The sequence below is a fragment of the Chelmon rostratus genome, chromosome 16, assembly GCF_017976325.1.
Source record: "Chelmon rostratus isolate fCheRos1 chromosome 16, fCheRos1.pri, whole genome shotgun sequence".
NCBI classification, from domain to species: domain Eukaryota; kingdom Metazoa; phylum Chordata; class Actinopteri; order Chaetodontiformes; family Chaetodontidae; genus Chelmon; species Chelmon rostratus.
This window is the reverse complement of record NC_055673.1, coordinates 5,570,757-5,595,085: the sequence shown is the minus strand read 5'-3', so window position 1 is coordinate 5,595,085 and position 24,329 is coordinate 5,570,757. Positions and strand designations below refer to the sequence as shown.

At 41.3% G+C, this 24,329-nt stretch overlaps 2 protein-coding genes across 2 annotated transcripts in view; one reads left to right on the top strand and one right to left on the bottom strand.

Moving 5' to 3' along the window:
* The first annotated feature begins 372 nt into the window (after positions 1-372).
* On the top strand, positions 373-3,798 carry trhrb (thyrotropin-releasing hormone receptor b). Its single transcript, XM_041955739.1, has 2 exons — positions 373-1,155; positions 3,373-3,798. The coding sequence occupies exons 1-2, from the start codon at positions 373-375 to the stop codon at positions 3,796-3,798; spliced, it is 1,209 nt and encodes a 402-aa protein (XP_041811673.1).
* Positions 3,799-16,138: 12,340 nt separating this feature from the next.
* nudcd1 (NudC domain containing 1) overlaps positions 16,139-24,329 on the bottom strand; it is a 40,847-nt gene continuing 32,656 nt past the window's right edge. Inside the window, exons 9-10 of the mRNA XM_041955669.1 lie at positions 20,965-21,124; positions 16,139-16,656 (exon numbers count right to left, since the gene is read on the bottom strand). Coding sequence (XP_041811603.1) covers positions 16,367-16,656; positions 20,965-21,124 — 450 coding nt within the window. The 3' untranslated portion in view covers positions 16,139-16,366. The remainder of the gene's footprint in view (positions 16,657-20,964; positions 21,125-24,329) is intronic.

Sequence of the window (24,329 nt, the reverse complement as noted above, 5' to 3'; positions counted from 1 at the left end):
ACATGTAATGATGGGCTAATCCCCTCACAGGCGTAATGAGAGCTGGTGCCAAGAGCGAGGCTCAAAACCAGACCTCCATCTGTCTGACACACAGTTTGTTCTGACGGGCGCACGGCGACGCATCGCTTTTTACGCACAGCTATGACACCAGAGTCCAAACAGCTCTTTGTCACATATTGATGGTTTCGTGTTCAGCACGCAGCTGGGTGCAATCCTGAGCTTTTTTTTTAGATCGATGTCCACTTCTCCGTACCTGCAGAGTTGATTGATCTCTCGCGGCTGTCGCGCGTAAAAACCTGTTTGGCGCGTCAGGAAGCAACAAATCCGCTGAGCGCTCGAGTCTTTCTCGGATATTTGAGCTAAAACAACAAGATGGAAAACTTCACAACAGCTGCAGAGCTGAACAGCACTCTGGGCAGCTGGATGGATTACAGCATGCAGTACAAAGTGATAAGTAGTTTACTGCTTTTCGTGATTTGCGCTTTGGGGATCGTTGGCAACGTTATGGTCATCCTGGTGGTGCTCACTACCAAACACATGAGGACTCCAACCAACTGCTACCTGGTGAGTCTGGCTGTGGCCGATCTGATGGTGCTGACAGCGGCTGGTTTACCCTCCATCACCGACAGCATCTTTGGATCTTGGGTGTTTGGCCACTATGGGTGCCTCTGCATCACCTACTTCCAATATCTCGGAATCAACGCCTCCTCTTGCTCCATAACAGCGTTCACCATCGAGAGATACATCGCCATCTGCCACCCGATCAAAGCCCAGTTTCTGTGCACCCTGTCCAGAGCAAAAAAGATAATTTTGTTCGTTTGGGCTTTTACTTCTCTTTACTGTGTGATGTGGTTCTACCTGTCGGACATCCAGGAGCTGGTGTACGACAACATCACCATCATCACCTGCGGCTACAGAGTCCCCAGGAAGTTCTATTTACCCATCTACTTCTTTGATTTCGGCGTGTTTTTCGTGCTGCCGCTGCTGCTCTCCGCGGTCCTGTACGGACTCATCGCCAGGATCCTCTTTCTCAACCCGCTGCCCTCCGACCCCAAAGACAAAAAGAAGAACGGACAAAACAACCACAACATCAATAACAAAACCAGCTGCAAAAACTCCCGTCACTCCAGCTCCACCGCGACCTCCCGCAGACAGGTGGGTGGTGCGACCGCGTCAGTTCCGCGATAAATTTTAGAAATTTAATTTAAGTTTATTTAAGAACAAAAATATTTAGCACTTGTACTTTATTTAAGGATTTTTAATTTATGCCCCTTAATACTTCACTTCACTACATTCCAAATGGAAATATTGCAATTTTTTCTTCACTACATCTGTTGAACAGCTGTGGTCACTCAAATTAAGATTTTTCTTACCAAACATATGAGATGAAAAAATCTGAATCATTATAACAGGATAAATCACCAAACAGTTTAAAAAATACTGCAAATTATCTCCACTAGCTGAAATAATAAAATGCTGCTCACACATGAATGCATCACTAGAATGAATAATAACTCTCACAGGGGCATTTCTCTGCATTCAGTATTTTTACTTTTGATACTTAAGTACATTTTGACAAGAATACGTTTGCTCAAGTAACCGTTTCAATGCACTTTTACTTGTAATGGAGTATATTTCCAACGTGGTATCGCTACATCAACTTAAGTGAAGGATCTGACGGCTTCTTTTATGTTTTCCAATAAATAACTAACCTACAAATGACCTCACACTAACTTAATTAAGAGTCTTGAGTGAGGCAGAACAATGAACTAAACTGCCACTAAACTGCAGAAAATAAGCTGGCATCCTCTGTGCATTAGCCTTTTTTCCACTTGTCTTAATTAAAAAATAAGATCATTGCAGTGTTACAGTATTGACTGGCTTTAGATGAGCATCTGTTGCATTCCACTTAACTACATATTTATTACATAAACCCCAAATCCTGCAACCTCTATGGGCTTGTCCTCTAGGAAATAAGTGGTTAGAGATGGAGATTTTGGCTTTAATTTCTAACAACAAACAAACAAAAAAAACTGGATTAACCAAGAGCTTATTTTGTTCGTTTAACATCTTACTTTGCATCATGTCGGAGTCTTAGTTTACATAATGTTTCGTTGATGCTTGGTTTACTTTCATGAACAGTTGTCAGAAGTATTCACGTCTGAGAAACTGCAGCTTCTTGGTTTGACTTGGCTTTTAAAATAATAACTGAATGATAACTAATTCAAACTGGCAATAGACAAGTTTTTTGCTTTAATTTCTCATTATGAAGTAAATGTTGATTGCACAGTTAATGGCTGTAGAATAATGACACCATCAGCGTTTAGACGGGTCCCCAATGAGCCTCGCTTTCACTGTGCAGTCCTTCTCTCCCTGGACCATCTCCTGGGACGATGAAGGCTGATCCAGTCCAGCTGGCACAGTTTCTATCTGCTCTCATGTCCCCATTATAGATTAAATGAATGAATGAACTGACTCTTGTTCTGCTAATGCATCCAACCCCTGCTGCAGCTAGTCGTCTGAGTGAAACAGTACTGAAACCATGTTGTTACTCCATAGAAAATTATAAAAACCTCACTTTACCTCTCTTATTTCCAAAGAGGTGTTCATCACTGCATAAATAAATGCAGTGCATCCTGTGTTGCTATGAGAAAAACAAAAGATCGTCTTTGCCACAGTGGCAGCGACAGCAATACCACTCTTAAACACAAGGGGGGGGGGGGGGGGGGGGGGGGGGGGGGGGGGGGGGGGCCTGAAAAGTTTCCACTTCACCATAAATTAATAATCAAAATTGCTGCATATAAAATTGATCGACAAATCATTTCATTGAATGTTTGAGAGGGTCAGATGCAGCATACACAGAGAATTACACAATTATCAGATTTTGTATGTATTACATTTTATATCCCTTTTCATTTTCTATTTGCTCTTTGTCTATGTCTCCTTTTATTATTGCCGTCTGTAACATCGTAAGTTCAGAATCAAAGATTTTATCTTATCTTAATGTAAAATATTTTAGCATTTATAACACCTGCTAATTTCCCTAGAAGGGCCTTTAAAATAACAAATATTTTCACAAGTTAAACTATGTGGTTCAAGTAATGAACTGATTGTTTCAGCTCTAAAATAAATGAATAATAAAAAAAAACTATATTTGACCAAATCAAGCAATTTCATGGACTAAACGTGTGTTTTTTGTAGTTTGAGTGAACTGACCCTTTAACAGCTGAGAGAACAACTAGCCAGAACTGCTACAAAAATTGTCTCTTTCTAGTCTGTAAACTCAAAAAGAGAAGGATGTGTGTTGGATGTGTTTTATCCTCCTCTGGGAGCTCCACTACAGCAGCAGTTCTCGTATTTGTCCCCCCGCAGGTGACCAAGATGCTGGCTGTGGTGGTGATCCTGTTCGCCACGCTCTGGATGCCGTACCGCACTCTGGTGGTGGTCAACTCCTTCCTGGACCAGGCCTACCTGGACAGCTGGTTCCTGCTGTTCTGCCGGATCTGCATCTACCTCAACAGCGCCATCAACCCGGTCATCTACAACGCCATGTCTCAGAAGTTCCGCGCCGCTTTCCGCAAGATCTGCCGCTGCGGGAGGAAAGGCTCGGACAAGCCCGCCACCTACAGCGTGGCCCTCACGTACAGCGCCGTCAAGGACACGTCGATGGTGGAGAGCACGGATCACTTCACAACGGAGCTGGAGGAGCTCACCGTCACGGACGAACTGCTGTCTGATCAGAAGATGATGTTCCCGGACCCTTGCGTGTACGGGAAGGTGAATTTCAGTGAGGCCTGAGATCCTGAGAGTCGATTGAGGATTAAAGAGTTTAAAAATGTTATTTAATGGAGTCTGTTAAGTGGGAATACTGTCTCCTGAGTGCCTGCTGACCTTTTCGAAACCAGGCGGCTGCAGCTAGAGATGTAAACACAGATTACAGCCCCTGATGAATAATGACAGTCTTTGAGGCACAAAACCAAACACATCGAGAATGATACCGGACATCGTAAAGCTGCAAACATCCACAGATAAACACGCTTTTATTGCATAGCTGTTATCTTATCTTGGACATAATATACTGTGTATGAGTCAATACAACATGAATGTGAACAAAAACACCATTCCCACTTCAGATAGACGCTGTTATGAGACACTCATTTGTGTTCTTTAAAGCTGCACAGGGCAGCACGGCGCCGGTGAGGCAACTGTTTGACATAACGTGAACTCCAATACCCAGAAATCCTGCAGCACGAGAGTCAGTAAACTGCCCTCGATGCATTTGCCAACACAGTGATGCTTTCAAAACCAGGAAACCAAAGAGATGGCGGAAGCAGAAGGAACAACGCCACCGAGTCTGGCCTGGAAGTGTGGAATTCAGACTCTAACTGGCTGTAAGATGCCTGCTAAAACTGAGGATGGGTCATTTTCCTCAGCTTCAGACAGTCAGCAGTCTTTTCAACCCCTTACCCTGTGCAGCTTTAATAACTGTACGCCATCCCACCCCCATGATGTTTTCAGGGCAGGTGGTGCATTAAATGGTGAGTCACACCTGAACCTTCGCGGACAAAACAGGTCCTATTTTTATTCCGAAGGACTTGCATGCGGCATCGAGCACAATGTGGGAACCGAGACAGACTGCTGAGTGCGCTCTGGAGGCTGGAGGTTAAGCTTTTTAAGGTTTCTTGATTGGTTTGCTTCTCCACTGCGAATGACAAGTGTTTACTGACTGAGCGGGGACACAAAAGGACATAAAGCACTTTGTAACTTGAATTAAAAAAAAGTGCCACAATGAAGTTTATTATGTGTTGATATACTTTCCACAGCATCATCCTGTCTCTAATAAGGCATCACTTATTCTGGGCTTATAAATTGCCACTAATGGCTTCATTTATAGGCATGAAATAATTTTATACTGCTTTACAGATGATTAATAAGTCATTTGTGAGACCAGCTTCTGGGTTGCAGGTGTCCTTTTGGTCGTATACTGCTGCATAACTTGACTTGTCTTTTTATTTTGCTGTTTAGAGGAATATCATTTAAGATATTCATGAAATCAAACCCTGTTTTCAATACTATTTATTACCAGTTTGATTGATTCAGGAATTGCCATTCAATGTATTTACTTTCAGTAATTACCTTTTTATATAGAAGCTTTTATCGTTGTGGCAGATTCTGACATTTCTCACGAGAGGAACACAGCTAGGTTTTGTAAGTCAATATATATATAAAATATAGATATAATAACTCAAATTAATTAAATTATTAATCACTTAAATTGACATATTTCTTTGATAAACAAGATAAAAATTGAGTTAATATGAAATTAGAAATGCCTTTCAAATCATATACCCAGTCATATTGTGCACCTGTTTAATAATATATGCCCAAAAAAATGTGGACTTTAAAGGACCAGTGTGTAACATTTAGTGCCATCTAGTGGTATCAGAATATGATTTAAAGCTGCACCTGTAACCACACCCACCAGTGATGTCACAGTGTACTGAGACAGCCTGCAGGGCACTGCTACATCACTGCACTGCAGCACAAACAAGACTTTCACTGCTGTTAAGTTGCTTCTCAAACCTTAAAAAATGAATGAATGAATGAACATATTAATACATTTAGTAACAACGGCTTAACTGATAATGTAAGAAAGTCACAAACTTCCATTGATGACTTACTTTAAGTGTTGATAAATGAGCTGCAGCTTATAAGTCCTTTATAAAATATGCCTTTTTAGACAACGGTTCCGCCCTCCCTTATAGCAAACCTCAGTATTTTTCCGTGTGAAAGACTGTATATATAGTGTTACAGAGATTTAGTGTAATAGTTGATATATTTCAGCTGCAGCACTAGAAGTTCCATCCGAGCATCAGTGTTCACGCTGAAGCAAAGTGAAGTGAATGTTTTGGTCTGTGTTCTGTATCGTGTCAACCGTGGATTTAACAAACCATCGCTTTTTGCTCGCTGGACAGACGAGTGATGTTTAGATACGCTGTGTGGTTTTTCCTGCCAGGATCAGTGGCTGTTCCGAGCACCGTCGACCACGCGGGGGAATATAATTGGGCAGCCGCAGACACGGCTCTTGCTCTCAATCATCACTGTTTGTGGAAAACGTCAAATAGCAGCTACAGTTTTTGTTTAATGATTGTACCAGTGCTGTACATGCCTCGAGTATCAGTAGATTCATGCACTTGTGTACGCTCCCTGTGTGTTTAAAGTGACTGTTGTCTTCTGTTTGTGAGGTGGAAAAGCAACAGCCCAGTCGCCAGGAGAGAATGTCGCCATCGCAGGTTTCTGCAAAATACGGATTTGTTAAATTTGTACATTTTAGACGCATCATATCCACTTTTCTACAATAAGCATCAGAGTGACGTAGCTCGGATTACCTGTTCATGTATATGAGCTTCTCATCAGGTTGATGGAGATGATGGTGTTAGCGGGACGACTGCCACGCAGCAGGACGCTGCTTGAGCCAAAACTCCATCTTTTCTTACGCTAACCGAGTCGTTTTGCGCCTAAACTTGGCCAGACCTTAACCAGCGTTGTCACGACATACAATTAAAAATCAACGTAACATTGAGTCCGAACGTAAAAGAAACAAGTTTCAGCTTCTCAGTAGTTTGCAGAAACGTACAATGCAAACATTTATTCTGCCGGCTGGGTTGTGTTATCGATATATATTTTTATGTCTCTCTTGCTTTCATTATTGCCCTTTTAAACATTATACATATTATTTTGTGGTGTACTGTTTGGAAGCTGCTGCCAATGTGATCCTGTGAGCGTGTTTGGTAGCTATCTAGAAGTTGCTCATTTGTGCATTTTATCTTTCTGTTGCCAATAAAGTTGATTCTGGAATGAGAGTAGATGGCACCAGCCCTCGTTTTCTGTTTATTTATATTTATATGTACATTTTTAGGCTCCAGCTCCCCCGTGACCCTGCAGAGGATTCAGCGGTGTATAGATAATGGATGGATGGATGGATGTACATTTTAATTTCTATTAACCGTTCATAAATTCTCCTCACTGACCACCCACACTTTGCAGGGTTGGGCTGTAGTCAAAGGACAGCAGGAGGAAGATTGAACTCAGGGGAGTATTTAGCAGCTTGGAGTTGGTGGAGACCAAAACAGAGCCAAAAAGGAGAGTGAATATTAGATTTAAAACTGTCAGCCGGCCAGAATCACAACTCCAAGTAATTGCTAATGTTGCTCCCTATCAGCTGGATTAGTGAACAGGTGACTGTCTTCTAACATATTGGTCATTAAAGTGAGAATAAGTCAGCGTACGATTTGATTATGTTTAGATTCGTATATTCTCTAGAGGAGGGGTCACCAACCCGGTGCCCGCGGGCACCAGGTCGCCCGCAGCATCCACATCAGTCGCCCGTAAGTCAGTTCTAAAAATAGCACTAATCACGAATTAGCTCTGTCTAATATTTTATTTAATTGTGTTGCTTTTCTTTTTGAATTACATTTACAGTGATGTAAATTTAAAAACGAATACATAAAAACGTTAAAAAAAATGTATATCATAAAAAAGTTTAATATACGAACTCTGACGTAGTCTGGGTCGGAGGTCGGTCTAGTGCGCATGACAAACCAGCTTTGCTGAGATGAGCTCGTGAGCGCTGCAAAAATGAGGAGACGAACAAGTTTTCTACCCACAAAAACAGCAGAAAAAAGGAAGAAAACTTATAATTTTCACAGTGAATGGGAGGAAGAGTTCTTTTTTACTAACATGAAAGAAAACTGTGTGTGTCTCATTTGCGGTGCGACTGTGGCGACGGCTAAGCGGCACAACGTGGAGAGACACTTCAGTACATGTCACAAAAGCTAAAACTGTTAGCGGCTAGTAAAAATTGAAAAATATTTCCTGCAAAATGTTGTGGAAGTGATTATTTGAAAATGAAACAATTGGATATTGCATATTGAAATGTATCTGTTTCCTACCTTGTTTAATCATTCTGAATAACTTTTGTGATGGATCATCTGCGATCAGTGTCTTCACATAGAATATCATTAATAATAATATAAAATTAAAGGTACACTGTAACTTTCTTATTTCAGAAGTGTATTATCAAAGTGGTAGCCCTTTGCATTACTCAGTTCCCTTGGAGTAGCTCTTAGTTTCAAAAAGGTTGGTGACCCCTGCTCTAGAGACAGTAAATAAAATTCCTGCAGTGTTTTGACAGCTGCTTTGACAGAATGGAAACTTGCTGATGTGTTTGATATGTAAATATGTGAACCACAGCTTTCTGTCGCATTCATCACTTTACATTAGACTTAACACCTTTCCCACATGGGATTCACCTCAAGAGTGTATCTGAAGACTTGAACGCTGCACTTCTCACCAATAAATGTGATGTTCTGTCAACATTTCGCCGAGCGTCACGTAATATAAACTCCGCCTGAGAGCCGTGTCAGTTAGCTGCTAATTTACCGCCATCGCCAGGACTCAACGAGTGGAATTTCAAAAGGGTCCATACAATTACTGTGAAGTGCAAATAACGTTTTGATGGGGGTCCTCCTCCCCTGCGCTCAGATGCTGCTCGGCTGTCGGCGCCTCACTCAGACGTGAGAAGGGCTGTAAAACACCTTGGAAAGAAGACAGACAGTCCACAGGGAGACATTTACCTTCAGCCAGGTCCCTGATGTAAGCCTGTCTCACAACCTTGCAGTCTTACATTTGAGTGACTCGCAGTAAAGAATAACTGTATTTAGTGCACACTGGCTGATTTAAGGGGAAAATTCACCCAAATTACAAAAAACATGTTTCATTATTAACCCCTAGTGGTAGCCATGCAGATATCAGAAACCCTAGGTGGGAAAAAGTCTTGTAACTGTGATGAATTGACCACTTGGAGCCCTTCAAGGACACAACTACGCTCTGTGTTTGCTGGCCTGAAAGCCCTCCCAGCTCAGCTTCTGAGTGTCTGCCATTTCAATCAATGCCAGCGTGTCTTCTGACGCCACCTGTAATGATCTGACATGTTTTGAGGGACTGTGGTATCGATCTGCATCCTGAGTGCGTTGGAAGAAAGGACAGATGGTAATGTATCTGACGCACAAACATACTTAAAGAGAGAAAAAAGAGTCAATTAATCATCAGTCACCAGAACATCTTCTGCTGTATATTTCATGTCTTCAGTTATTTTTTACACCTTAAATGAGATGAAAACACATCATATGACATCCAACCCAACTCTGATCAGGCCCTAATAACAATTTGACAGGTCAAATGTGTGCCATATTTTCCTATTAATGATTTGCTGATCTCTGTTAGTGGCCGGGAAAATGAAAAAAAGGATTCATTTATATTGACGCTCGTAAACAACGGAGATGGATGCCAAAGATTCTTCCCTCCTCCATGCCCCACAAGTGGCAGCAGGAAAGTGACGGAGGGAAAAACGCTCCTGTGAAGGAAGCTGGAAATCAGGAAACTTAGGTGTTTCAGGAGACGATTTTAGAGTAGCTTAGCACAGTGGTACTCCGAGCTAAATGCTAGCATTAGCATGTTAACGTGCACATGCTCACACTGACAATGCTTGCATGTTCATGTTTAGCAGGTCTGTTTTTTTTTTTTTTTTACCATCTTAGCATCCATGCTAACATCTGCAAATTAGCATTAAACATTAAGCACAGCTGAGACTGCAGACTGATGTCATTACACCCAAACATGTGATAAACAGAAAGGTTGACCTGATGATGGTCAGGAGATCAAATATTTCAATTAAAACAAAAAATGTCAACCTTGTGATGGCGCTACACGCCAATTCATCGAGCAGATGTTGAGCTATTTCTCTTAATAAGTGAAAATTTTCACCAAAGTCGGGCTTAATGTCAGAGGATCACCCGTTTTTTTATCCTGTAGGGACCATGATTGTGTGGACAAAACTTTATGATAATCCAGCATTTGAGCTACATCAGTCTAGACCAAAGTGGTGAACTAAACGTCGACTTACCATCCTGAGAACGATATTGTGTTACTTTCCTTTAGCTTAACCAAACTCAATTAAGCCTAAACTTAAACCTAATAAGTGGTACTCAAACTCTTTTAGTTGAGAGCCCAACTTAGAGAAACATCTACATGAAAACACTGTTTGATTGACAGGTGGTTTCTGGCGATGCAGAGCAGAAACACTGCAGCAACTATCCATTAGCAAAAAGGCCAAAATAAAAAACCCCCCCAAAAACTGTAGATTACCAATTCAAATGATGTTCTTGTATGACAGGTTATAATTAGCAAACAATCTTGAATCAGATGAATCACATTAGTTCCCCTCTGGAAGGTAAACAACGGTGCATCCTCAATATATCATTAAATAGTCTGAATTTAGCTTAATCAAGTGTCCAAACAGACAAGATGCAAAAGAAGAACTGATGAAGCGAGAGCAAAGAGAGAGAGAGAGACAGAGAGGGAGAAACACCATGCAACACGACACGAGCAGGGAAAAGAAAATGAGGCAGGACGAGCAGAGAGACGAGCGTTATTCAGGTAGATGCAGAAAGGTGGAGGCAAGGCACTTTCTGGCTCATTAACTCTGAAATAAACGTGTTTGAGCACAATAAAAAGAGGCTGTTCTGCGATAATGGGACTGTAATGTTCATTATGACACCCCGGACAGGGACAGCAACAAAGACAAGGGGTGGCGTAATTACAACTCTCCTGCAACACGGGAGCGGCCGCAGCTTTTATGAATAATTACACGTGGAAGAAAACGCGCTGTGTTGAGAGGCTCTTCAAAGAGAACTCACTTTTACTCCAACTATTGTGATGAAGTAATGAAACCAGCCCAGGATTTGTGTGTCTGTGCATTTTAAAGGATAAGGCTCGTAATTTGTCAACAAACCCCATGAAAACACCTGTCTGCGTCCAAAGCCTCATACACTGAGCTGTTCCACTCGTATATGACACATGAAGGAGCCACAGAGCTGAATTGTGCAACATGTTCCTTTATTGTGCTAAACGTGGGCGCTGGAGTTTATATAAATATGAAGGGAGCTTTGATTGGAGGAGCAGCGAGCTGCTACATCTAGACGAGTCCACCATAAATACTCAAAATGTTGATTAATCCGCTGATGAAAATAGTTCCTAGCAAATCGGTGTACCTTTTTAACTTTGCAAAAAAACAACCGTTACCAGCTGTTTCTGAACATTTTTAGCCTTTTTCGACAGCACGTCGTGGAACTCGGGGTGAAGCTGGAGGATCACTGCAGGACTTTGAACACCCTCTCGGCTTTGAGGTGCTGACTGAAGTGGTCGGCGAGGGCTCGTGAACAGCAGGCTGCACACTGACCAGCACGCTTTGTGCATCTGAGCAGTTTCACTTCCACCTGCAGCTGCTTCAGCACAGCTGCTCACTGCTCAGTGACAGAAGAGTCACACAGGTACTCATTGTTTTACCATTGAAATGTATCAATGGACAACTTGGTGATGGAGAATAGAAACAAATGCCCCTAATTTAGCCAACGACTACACACCCAGGAAAAACTGCTCCCATTGATCGAATGTCCCTTCAATCAGTGACATCTAGACTTGTGAATCAGAGTCGGGTCAGGGGTGATACTGACAGTGGAGCACATGAAGGTCATGTTTTCACACCCTCAGTTTGCAGCTAGCGTTTAAAGAATAGTTTGACCTTTGTGGGAAATATGCTTATTTGTTTACTTTCTGTAGGGTTAGATGAGCAGATCAATGCTCTCACTCCCATAAACCTTGTTTGTTTAATCCAATCCAAAGTGTAAAAATGACAGATGAGTGCATGCTAAGCTAACCAGCTGCAGCTTTATACTCACTGTGCAGACAGAGAGTGCTGTCAATCATCTAACTCTCAGCAAGAAAGCAAACATATTAACACACATGATAAACATCTCACAATGTTCACAGTTGTCACTTTCTGTAAACTGTACATTTCTGTGAGTCACTGTAAACAATATGTGATTTAACATTTGCAGCACAAATCTGTCAATAAAAATAAGGCTGATGTGATACATTAAAACAAAATGGGAGAAAGAACTAAACATAGAAATATCAGAGGAGGTTCGGCGTTCTATGTGGCGTGCACAGCATTCATCTACAAGCTCAAAGAAGTGGAGAATATTTGGCTGGAAAAATTTGATTCGTTTTTTCATTACACCTCTTATAAAAAGCAAATTCTCTCAATCACAAGAACAATGCTGAAGGCAGTGCGGCAGCATGAACGCAGACCACTCCCATATATTCTGGTTATGCCCAAAAATTCAAACTTTTTGGGGTATTGTATGTATTACTGTGGGAAAGATCTTGGGATACACAATTTCTTATGATGTGATGGTCCTCTATTTTTGTGTTTTAAACGAAAATGTGATTATTAAAAAAGACTGGTATTTATGTAAAATAATGTTGATGGCCTGTAAAAAAGCTATAACAAAATGCTGGTATAAAACTGAATCTCCAAGCAATAACCAATGGACTGACAGAGTGAAGGAGATGTGTTTAATGGAAAAGATGACTTTGTCTCTCAGATCTAGTGGAGCAATCTTTCACAGGAAATGGAAGAAATGGACTGCTTTTATCAAATCAATTGAGGATGCCACACACTAACAAGTAAAGACACTGGACAATAATTATAGTATTACCATTCGAGGAGCCCCCATGTTTTTGTTTGTGTTCTTGTTTTACTTTCTTGACAGTCTGTTGTCAACTTGTTCACTTGTTCTTTCTTGTAATTGAAAATATTAAATAAATAAAAAGTATTAAAAAAAAATAATTATAATTAGGCTGATGTAAAGTAATCTGCCCTGTTTCACAGACGGCTGTGCAGGTATGACATCTCCTAACATCTAATTACTTTCCCTCCATCTCCTGATTCCATCGGGGAGGACCAACGAACGCTCAAACAACGATTCACTGAGACGATTCTCCCGCTGCAGAAACGCGTGGCTTTGTTTGCTTTAATCGTCTAATCGTTTAAAAGGAGCCAAATACACCTGCGGAGTACAGCAGTCTCATCAGGAGCTTTAATCACAAGCTAATTGTTTGTACAGTTAAGATGACGCACGAACACTCTGGTACACGGAGACTGCGCTTCAGCTTCAGGATAACTCGCGCTGAGTTAGAGATGGAGGCTTATTGTAACAAGGCCGAGTAAAATGATTCTTTATACTTTGTGTATTTACTTCACATGAGTTTTTTTAATATGCAAACTAATATCCTGCTTTTGTTTATGTTGCTGCATCAAAATATCAGGAACAAACTCCAAAAAAACTGCTTTAACTTTCTTCTTTTTTAAAAATCTGCGCTTAAAACCTTCTGTTTGCATTTAATTAGTTAAACGTGGGGCAATTAATTCAAGTCCCTCTCAGCACTGTAATTCTTTATTCAGTTTAAATCTGCTGCAGCTTGTTTTGGTCATTTTATCTCACCTGTTTTACATCTTGTCTTGATGGTTTTTTCCTTCTGTAAAGCACTTTGAACGCTCTTCTTGTTGAAAGCTGCTGCAGTCTGTGATGCAGCGTTGTGTGTCTGTCCTTGTGTTGCTGTTGTGTTGTACTGTCCTGTACTTCGTGCTCGTGTAAAATCTAATCATTCAGTTTAGTTATTGCATCATCATGAATCACTGAGATTTGCCAGGCTCGTGTACTGACTTTACTGATAAAGATCTTCAATATGAAAAGTTATTACAGCTCTCACACTGCAGTTTGTTACTCTGACAACATTTTGTACACAAAACTTGAATAATATAATACTAAAACACGAACAGGTACGCTGGAATGTGCCAGGTGAGTGATGACACTGCATCACCTAACATGGTAAATCTTTGACTGTAAACAAATACGTAGCTCAGTCAGTCGGGCTCCACTTTACCCCACAATTACAAATTTGATAAAACTAATTCATTAAATCAAGCTATTAAAGCTGCATGTTAATTATAGTGAAATGTAATATCTCTCAGTTAGTTGCCCACATCAGCAGTGCGTTATCCTTACCATCTTCTCAGGCTGTGCGATATGATCAGAATCTCACATCCTGATAAACTGCAGGTCATTTCATCTGCAGGTAAAGATTCACATCACGATGCAGCACATTTTCTCTTAATCCAGTGAGTAGTTTCTACACAATGCCCACATTAAAGAGCCGTTTCTTTTTACATTTTGAATTGTATACTCTGCAAACAAAAGGTCCTTATTCATATTTGACTATTTTTCTCCTTTTATTTGGAACCTTTGTGCACATCCCTTTTGTCTTCCTTGTTTGACTATGATTCATGGATTAGTAAGAGCAGAAGTATACCTTGTATTGAGTAACTGAGTGTGTACGCGCATTAACACAAACACTGGCGGTGAAATATGAGCCAGCAGATTTTAATCTAGCGCCAGGTGAAGCTTCCTGACCCTGCAGCCAGTGAAGCTCATTCAGAGAGACTGATTAAATCTTCTAAAAGCTCGGTGTTTACCTGACCGCAGCAATATGAAGGTTTGGGAAATGTGGACAGCGAGCAGCAACTATCTTTCATTATCCAACCCTCTGTGGTCAGATGGCTCGACAAGGTGTTTGCTTTGTGTCTGATTAAAGGCAGAGCTCGGACTCGGAGACATTAGCGGCTCCGACAGGCCGCCCTCAAGTGATCTAGGGATGCTGGTGCTGCTAATAAAAACAAGTGGTGCAGTCTAATTCAATCACACGCCGATGATTAAATAAAACCGAGAGTAAAACTGGATTTTCCTGAGCAAAACAATGCCAGAGAAAAGGGAAAAGGGTGATTACCGGCGGCCTATAGTGCAGCTTAGCAGAGGAAAACAAATCTCCGGAGAAGCTGCCAGCGCTCGGGGGAGCTGAGGACACAAATTGCACGAAGTCTTCACAAAACTACCCTCCCTGACGAAGACTATTGAATTGTAAAGCCAAACAGCCTTTGACTGGGACTCGCACTGATGCGCTGCTCCTCAGTTGTTCCAGTTCACAAAACGCCGGCAATTTCAAGCTTAATCAATAAATTGGTTGGAGCAGCTCTCCTATAATTTCTGAATATCTGCAAGTTTTGCCAGACAGCAAACACAGACTGGCCTCTGTTTATCGTTGCCCTCGGTGGAACATGAAAAGACACAGATATGAATCAATGCCTCGCAGGAGTTGAAGGCGATGCCGCGTTTAAGCCTCCTCGGATTACTTTCATCCCTGTTTCTCGCCTGCTTGTGTCTATCTCGCCCTTTTTCTGTTGATACAATCAAAGAAAATATAAAAAGAGGAAGTGGACCATCCTTTTCTTAAGAAAAAAAAAAAGTCCATTAGCGTCCCTCTTGAATCTTTTCATATTTAGTTGGTCGATTGGATGAGTGGGCTTTTTCGGTGTGTCCTAGAGTGGAAAAACAAAATGTCACTGCTGAACAAGGAAGGCAGAAATGGTGTTTTTTTTGTCAGGACTTCGGTTTCGGCATAAAGATAAGAAAAATGGGGATTTACAGTTGCAGCAACTTGCAGCTCTTCCACTGTTTAATGCTGCAGAAAATGTTTAAAAGTTCCAAAGTTTCCTCCATTATCTGTCCCGGGTTTCTAAGTAGCACATTCACTATGGTTTCATTTAAAAAATGCATCACACAGTATGTATAAATACAGCCCTAGCTTGTGAGGAAGTGCAGCATTTCCACTTCAACCTTCACCATCACTGAAAAAAAAAGGAAGAAAAATCTGGTACATGATTGAATTCTCGGGCCTCTTGAGATTTTAGGCTCCAGGTCCATCTGATTCGTCCAAGATTGAGGCTAATGCGACAGGAGCCAGTGAGATGTGTGAAGCGTGTTTATGTAAATTTATGGAAATGAATGTTCGCTTCTTTCATGCTTCCGCAGTAATGACTGTAAATTGAGCCAAGGAGAGGGATTTCCTCAGCGTCCTCCTCCCCGCTGACCATCTGACAAAATACTACAATCAACCATCAGTGCAACACAGCCTGCTTTCAATAAGTCAGTCATTCATTAAGACAAACTTATATAATTGGATTCATGGAATTATGAATGTGTGCAATAGTGAGCATCAGGGCACTACATATGTGAAATGTATATTTATGAAACATCCAGTCCCATCAAATGTGATTCATTTGAATTAAAGCATTTAAAGGTGTGAAATGATTATTTTCTCATTGAATGTGCTGGAAAAACACAGCTCTAGTGATTGTTTATTCTCAGAAATTGTCTTTTAGAACACGGTTCAGTACTTACAGATCTTATAGATATTTCATGACGGGAAACATGAGGCGACTCAGACAACAAAATCCAGCACAGACAGATGAAGCACAAACTTAGACAGAGGGAAGCTTTTTGTTTTCCAGTTGCAGCAGATAAAACATGTTCAGTCTGGACTGATCGCACTCTGAGGAGTCCCAAATCTAATTATTATTGACCTTTAGAACAAAGAGGTTACTGGAGGTCAGGATATACAGTCTCTCATTGGTCGCTCTAAAGCCCAGGATTGGTTTATCGGAGTCCAGGCTCGCCACCTGTTGCTTGGCAACCTGCCCTACCTGACGGCCCTGCTTCCTGTTGAAGAGGACGGTTTCCACCGGCGACGGCTGACGGTAGATGAATGAGCGGCGGAGACACTCGCACAGGGAAGCGTAGGAGAAGTTTGGAGCGCAGGTCGCAAACTTTTTATCACGTTTGGACGCCTGGACGTAGCCTGCGAAGACAGATCAGACACCTGCAGAGAGCATCTTTAACAGTTATGAACATTCACAGCTGCCCAGAAGCTCAGTAAGCTAGTTCCACCCGAGCAGTCAGGGCATCAGGGCCTCTCCCAAGGACACCTTAAAGACCTCCAATAAAACTCCAATGAATCCTCCAATGAAAATCAAGTTTTTAACCTTGTTATGTCCACAGGATGTGTTTTAATATGCTAAAAGACTGAGGAGTTAAATAAGTAGTTAAAACTACAGCTGATTGTTCAGTGGACCAACAAGGAACCAATCCCGTCAGCTTGGTGGGCGGGGCTTCCCATAGTTAACTTATCAGAGCTTGTGATTGGGTAGGTAACATTAGCACATTATTAGCTGCTAACGCTGTCAAGTCTAAGGCTCATGTTATCTCCTGCTGTTACATATCTGACATTGGAGAGAGCAACACATGAAATACATCACTTCTTCTCCATCTAACAGGTATGAATTAAATTTGTGTGTGCGATGAGCAGAGATGAAGGCGAGGAGGTTTGCTGGAGCTGCAGGAGATCGGCGGAGGGGCGGATGGAGATGGATGTGGAGACGATTTGCATATTCATAGATCCGCTCATGCTACATGAAGGCAAAGGTATAGAGTTGAATCTGAGCCATTTTAAGGCAAAGAGATGAGTTTTTACGGTTTTCCAGGAGGAACTTCAGCTGTAATGACGTAAGGGACTTATGTGGACCTCTCTAACCTTTAGGTCACCACCGCCTCGTCTAAAAGGTTCAGAGAGGACTGGCTGGGCCATGTGTGACTGTACAATACGCTTGATTTTCTGGTGCATAGCTGTGCTGCTCTAGGCTTTGATTTGCACTACGTAAAGCAGAAGAGCTACCATTTCTCACCTACCCAGGTAGCTACACCCATCAAAAAAACAGTCATCCAGTTTACGGATTTAAGATTTCAGGAGATTTAAATACTGAAGGAAAAAGTGCAGTTTATGAGCTCCTGAATTCAGTCTGGAAGAGGTAGCACTGAGGATGTTTGATGTTCACACATACTGATCTAACACATCAATACAGTAAAAAAGTAGCACTAACAATGGTTTCATTGTTTAGGTTGTTAGTAAAGGTAAAATTCCAAACATCTGCTGGTTCCATTCATCCAACGTGAGGATTTTTTCTGCCCCATATCCGTGCAATTTATATTTCTTCAGGTCTTTGACTGAACGGACAAAACAAGATATCCGGTGACGTCACTTTGGGCTTGCTTTTTTTTTTTTTTTAACAAAACAGACCTTCAACACTGAGAGAGCTTTTCAGCCTTTTGTTCCGTTCTTCAGGTTCCGAGTAGCCGAAAAGGCATTTGAAAATTATAAATAGTGTGCATTAAACTGCACACAGCACGCTCCTCTCTGCTGAAGCAGAAGGTCGCTTCCAAAGATGACGCCACAAGAGGGGACAAAAAGACTTTTGTTTGGTCGCCATCGCTGCCGGAAAACACATTATCTTTGACTCCAATAATCTGATTAGTCACATCCTGCGTGCCGAGATTTCCCATCTATCAAGGTGTTTCAATAATAGAGGACGGGAGGCTTTTCTTTTGTCATTAAGACTAATAAGATTAGTTTCACAAAATAATGTTGCCTTGTAGAGCCTCGGCCACACAAGTCACACCAAACCCATCACATTTTTCACAAATTCACATGAACCAAATGTTTGTTTCAACAGTGCAGAAGGTGCATTTTCTATATTGGAATAAACAACCACTGAACACTAAATGCTGCTTTAATAGGCTCTCACTCGTGTTCAAGGGGAAAACTAAATATAATGACACAGTCCTCTCTATCGCATCTTAACAAGCTTTATTTGAGTGTAAATGTGCATGTTTTCAGCCCATTTTCCTCCGAGACTCATTGAGATCACCTCTGAAAATATCACCAGGGATCTAAATCTGCATCCACAAACTGGATGGCGTGTTCTAAACGGAGATGAGCAGATAGGCGAAAACTGCGGTGTTAAGAAAAAAGACGAATGACGATGTCGCAGCTGTCAAAGGGGGAAATTTGAATAAATATGGTTGCAGATGCCGTCATTGGGGAGAGACAGATGAGCAGATAAATGAAATGAAGACAGAGATCGAAAGAGACTCTAGAAACGGGCACATTTTCTGATGGTCTGAGTATTTGATTTAAGATTTGGAGTAAAATTAACATGACAGTCTCAACACATCAGTCACTTAGCTAAAAGGCGCAATACAATCCAGTTATCACCCTACGTCTTTCTTATCCAGACGTCTTTGAGCGGTTTATGTGGCGAGCAGAGGAGAGATCTGCTAACGAGCCTGTTTTCAAACATGCATTTCTTTCCGCGTCCTTGTAGGATACAAGCAGCGCGAGTAAACCCCCTCTTGTCATTAACTGCAGTTTTATTGCAGCCATTTAAAACGTTCTGTCATCTATCCACTGCGGCACCACAGGCGCAGCAGCAGCAGCATGACAGCGGATGTAAACAAAGTTAATTGCCGTAAGACTGAATAATTCAACTCAAGTTGTCATGATTCATCAAAAATGGAAATTAAGATCGGCCTCTGTTGAGAGTGCTGCTAAGACCTTCACACATCTCCCACTCACTGTGACTAATTTAACATTTCACACATCTTAAAGGGACCCTGTGGAGTTTTTGGCCACAAGGGGCAGCGTTGAGCAATGTTTTCATGAGCCTGTCCTCATGCTGGTTGAATCGTATCTCAGGGATTGTCAAACAAAATGCAACCCTACATAATTTGCTACGTGCTGAATGACAAGGTGCGCTGGTTGGCAGTAGGAGAAGCTGTAGTGGAATTTTAATTTTCACTGTGGTGTTATTAGCTAACGAAGTGGAGCTGAAAACAGTGTTAGAGTGGAGGTGGCTGTAGGAGAAAGCCAGAAACACTGATTCAGCCTCTCACCAGCAGGGAAATCTCTCTGTGTTTCACAGTTTACTAGATTTTTTTAAATCTGGTGTTGCTGGTGATGTTCCCACACTGGCACACTGGTAGTGATGCTGAATGGAGCTGAATGGTGGCGTGACAGCAGCAACTGAGCACGCTACTCCATATAGGCTACTCCATAAAGACCGGTCCTACTCTGCCTCTGATTGGCTAGTGTTTATTACTAGTATTAGGCGGGAAAAGTTCTATATTGCAGAATTAAATTTACTTTCTCATAGAAGACACTCATGATAGTAAGTGTACCCTAAAAGTTGACATTAAATCTCATCACTGTATTTCAAGTGAGACTCCAGACTGCAAATGGATCCAAACACAGGTGGAAACCTAAACGTTTTTCACTTGTTTTATGCGATTCAAAGTAAGTTCAGCATGTTTGTAACATCTTAGGGCACATACAGTGTGTTATGTTGAAAATTACTTTTAATGTCAGCATTAATACACTGAGAAGGACCTCAACAAAAGTGACATGACTCACAGCTTCATTTCAGCACAATTACATGCAGATTCAACGACGCAAGCAACCTGTTGTGATCCGTGATGTCCTGTTTTTTTCATGTTTGCACCTCAATTACTCCAAATACAAGCGATAATAGTATTCAAATGCTTTACGTAAGTGAAAGTACTAATACTACGCTGTAAGAAATATTGTGTTCTACATTGAAAATGTTAGTTAGGTATCTAAATATAATCAGGAAATGTTATTTAAATATTAAAAGAACATGGCCCCTGTGACTGCTACATTATATTATTTAATAAGATTATTATTCATGCATTAATGTAAGAGCAGGATTTTACTGTTGGAGTTGAGATGGAGCTAATTTTGAACTATTTTGTATCAGACTGCCACTTGTGATTATTTTCTTGATGGATTAATGTGCTGATTACTTTGATCATTTACTTTTTGTTCGGTTTGTAAAAATTAAGAAAGAAAATCACCCAGAGCCCAAAGTGACACTTTCACAATGCTTGTTTTCTCCAACCAACAGTACAAATAATTCAAAGGAACGCCTCACATGTGAAAAGCTTGAACAACGTAATGATTTTGCAGAAACATTAAACTTAAAATGTTTTTTTTAAAGAATTTTCTCTTATTCTACTAAAAACGACGCATTGTTTCAGCTGTACTTGTAAAGATTGTTGAGTCGTTTCATTTATTTAAAAAAAACAAAATTTTCTCTATAAATTGTCGTGGAGTAGAAAGTTGCATGAAAAGAAAAGACTCAAGTAGCTCAAGTTTGTACTCAAGTACAGTACATTTACTGTACATTCCACTGTGTTATTCTACAGCATATATTTCTACAGACTTGTAAGCCTGAGTGTCTGTAGCTGAAGCTCTTACCCAAGGCGTTGAACGTGGCAACGTGCTCCCACATGTTACTGGGCTGGTCGGGACGAGGCTGCCACACCAGGGCATCCACGTCGTGTCTGAGGCACAGGCACGGCATGTCCGACGGGTTCACGTCAACTGTGAACAGGTACTGATGGCTGCCTAGATTCACCTGGACAGAGACGGACCGGAGGGAAAGGTGTAGGTGTGAATTAAAGTTGCATTTTTTAAGAATTCTGTCACACACCACATTTTACTGTATAATTAACAAGTGTTCTCCAGGCGAATCCCGCTGTGATCCAGGAGCAGGCTGCGGATAGTGATGGACACTTAAACTACCACGAGGATACACCTGTGACTTTCCAGTCAGACTGGAGGTGATTCTGCTTTGCACCTCCTCCACTGTATGAAGCAGGTATAACACAATGAATTACAGCACTTTTCCCATCATTTTTGCATCTTACCCGGAGTTCATTGGGTTGATTAATTGTGACTGCACACGTAAAAAATAAGCCAATCGATCAAAGGAGAACATTGTCAAACTGAGACATAAAATTAATTCAGTCAAGACAGAATTGGTCCTTTTAAAAAAGGAAAATTAGTGAATGAGTGTAATTAACCTGTTGTGCGGCCACACACAGATCTATTTATTATATATCTACTGCCATGACCCGTGCTTTGCATGTCGGCCTTTTGTTAAGTTTCCCCTTGTGTGTTGTCTTTGCCTGGTTGTTGTCACATCCTGTTTTATTTTGAAGGTTTATGTTATGTTTCTTGGTTTACTTTACTTCCTGTGTTTTCCTTCCCTTGTGATTGTCTGATGTGTGTCACCTGTGTGTCATTAGCGTTCCTGTCCTGTGTATAAGTCTGTGTCTTCCCCCAATCTTTGTTGGGTCGTTGTCTGTGCTGCTTTGCTGTCTGCGTTCCTCACCATAGCCATAGCCATAGCCATAGCCCTATAAGTGACTGTTCTTTGTTGTGTTTTCTTTGTTCATGTCAGCGCCTTGTTTGATGTGATTGCCTCCCTTGCTTGTCTTTGTCTTTTGTTTGCCACTATTCCAGTAAGTTTGTTTCTTGTCTTTGTTCCTGTTTATGCCCTGTTTTATGTTAATGTTCCACCGTCCTTAGTGTTGCCTGCGTTACCCTAGCTGTTTTTGAGTTTCCATGCCATAGTCCTTTCGTGAGTGTTGTTTGTAACGTTAATAACTTAGTTTCTGTTTTCTTTTCATAGTTTTATAGCTTAGCCGATTTGTTCTCCTAGTTAATTTAAACACAAGATACTTGTGCTCAAAAAGAGGATTCATTCTCAGTGAAGAACCTTGGAGCTCTAATCTGCCTCTATACCTGCCAAAGAGCAGTGATTCCTAACACATCTCTGGGGGTCATCAGGTGGAAACCTCCCTTCAACAGTGTTTCGCCTACTTAGTCCCACTACACCTCCAGGAGGTTAGGCAGTGAACTCCGGCGTCCCAGAGTCACCCCCCCTAGTGCCAGTTCACACTGCTCCTACACAATCCAAACAGCACTGCCACGTTCAACTGACCCAGAGATGTTCCAGGTAGTGGCCAGTACCGATGCTACCATTTAAAGGTAAAAGTCTCGTTAAGAGTGATTTTCTGTTTGATTACTTTTGTTATTTAGATTCTTGTTCCTCTGTTTTTTAGGAGTGTATTTTGAGTTGTTAGTTTTTCTTATCTAGTTCTTTCAGTTGGTCAGTTCCGTTTTCACAGCCCTTTGAGTTTTCCTCCTTCGGGAGCGTTTCTGGTTTTCTAATTTTGTAGCTGTAGTGTTTTAGTCTAATCTTGTTTTTGTTTTTTACCCATGCCACAGTTTGTTCCAAGTCTTTGTCTTAGTGATGCCATGTTTCGTGTGTGTAAGTTTGTGCTAGTGCTGTCTTTATCTCATCCATGCCCCGTTGTGTTTTGTGTTAGTGTGTCGTAATTGTTCAGTTTTTCCATGTGTTGCCTTCGTTGTATGTATAGTCCTTGTCCCTAGTGTGTGTGTGTGTGTGTGTGTGTGTGTGTGTGTTTAATCATAGTTTCCTTAGTTGTGGTTTTTCGTTGTGTTTAATACATTTATTTATTTGAATCAAGTGTCCCCTTGTGTGTCTGCATCTGGGTTCAATCCCTCAAAGTCCCCACTTCCTGACAATTTACATGCATGAAAAATTCCTTTTTCTTTGCTTTCTTAATTTCCTTACAACTTTCCTTCTTTCTTTCCTTACTACCTACCTACTTTCTTTACTTCTTTATATACTACCCTACTTCCTTTCCTAAGATTCCTTCTTTCCTCACTACCTTCCTTCTCTCCAACCTACTATCTTTTTCCTTTCTTTCTTTCCCTTTTCCTTTCATTTTTTCCCTTCCTTCCTTGCTACCTTACTTCTGTCCTTCCTTTGCCCGACATTCACTTCACTCTGATGAATGTGCTTGACATAATTGCATGTGTGCAGTTTGGTGCTATTCTAGCCTCACTCCATTTGTTTTGGAGAGAAAATGACCGTTGCTGTGTTGTAATCGCTCCTCAACATCTGACTGCTCACACCGATCCTTCACTCCGAGTCAACACACATCCTACGAATCCATCTGCCAACATGTCTCAGAGGCTGTCAGCCAGCGCTGTCCTCCCCATCTCAATACACACTTGACAGGCATTGAAAATCCAGCATAAACCAGCACGTATGTTGGTGGCTGCACACAATGACAAGCCTTTAAGCGAGCCATCACTCCTCCACTCTAAAACGCATTTTCTTGCCACTTACGTTTGACTTTGAGCACATGGCAGATGTTCGCTCATGCTTTAGTGTTTGAGTTGAGTGACAAGGACACCAGTGACTGACCGGGTCATGATTTGTGAACAATAAAAACAAACAAAAACACGGAAAACTAGAATTTCCTCACGGTTGTTTGCTGCCGCTATTCAGTCAAGGTGCAGTTCACGTCCATGTCTGTCCAGACTCACATATGTGGTGAAATCTCTGAAGGAATCTAATAAAAGCTATTAAGTGTATTTTTTGATGAAATGGAAGTTATCACTATATTGACATGCATGATTCCAGTGAATAATGTCCAGTGAGAAACATGCTGTCTTTACTTAGAGGCTGTTTTTCCAGAGGAGGACTGATGGAGAGCTTCATCACATGGTGCAACAACAATCACCTGAAACTCAATATCAGCACAACCAACTAGCTCGTGATGGACTGCAATGCTTTAAATATGGAAGTTGCTGCAAATGCTACAAACTGTCAAATGGAAGCTTCACACACATCTTCAACCCAACAGAAGATCTATACAATCAGCACAGTTTCAAGATCAGAGTGTCACCAATTTAGTATCCAACCAAATGTGAAATAGGGTCACAATCTGCCTTCTGTTCCT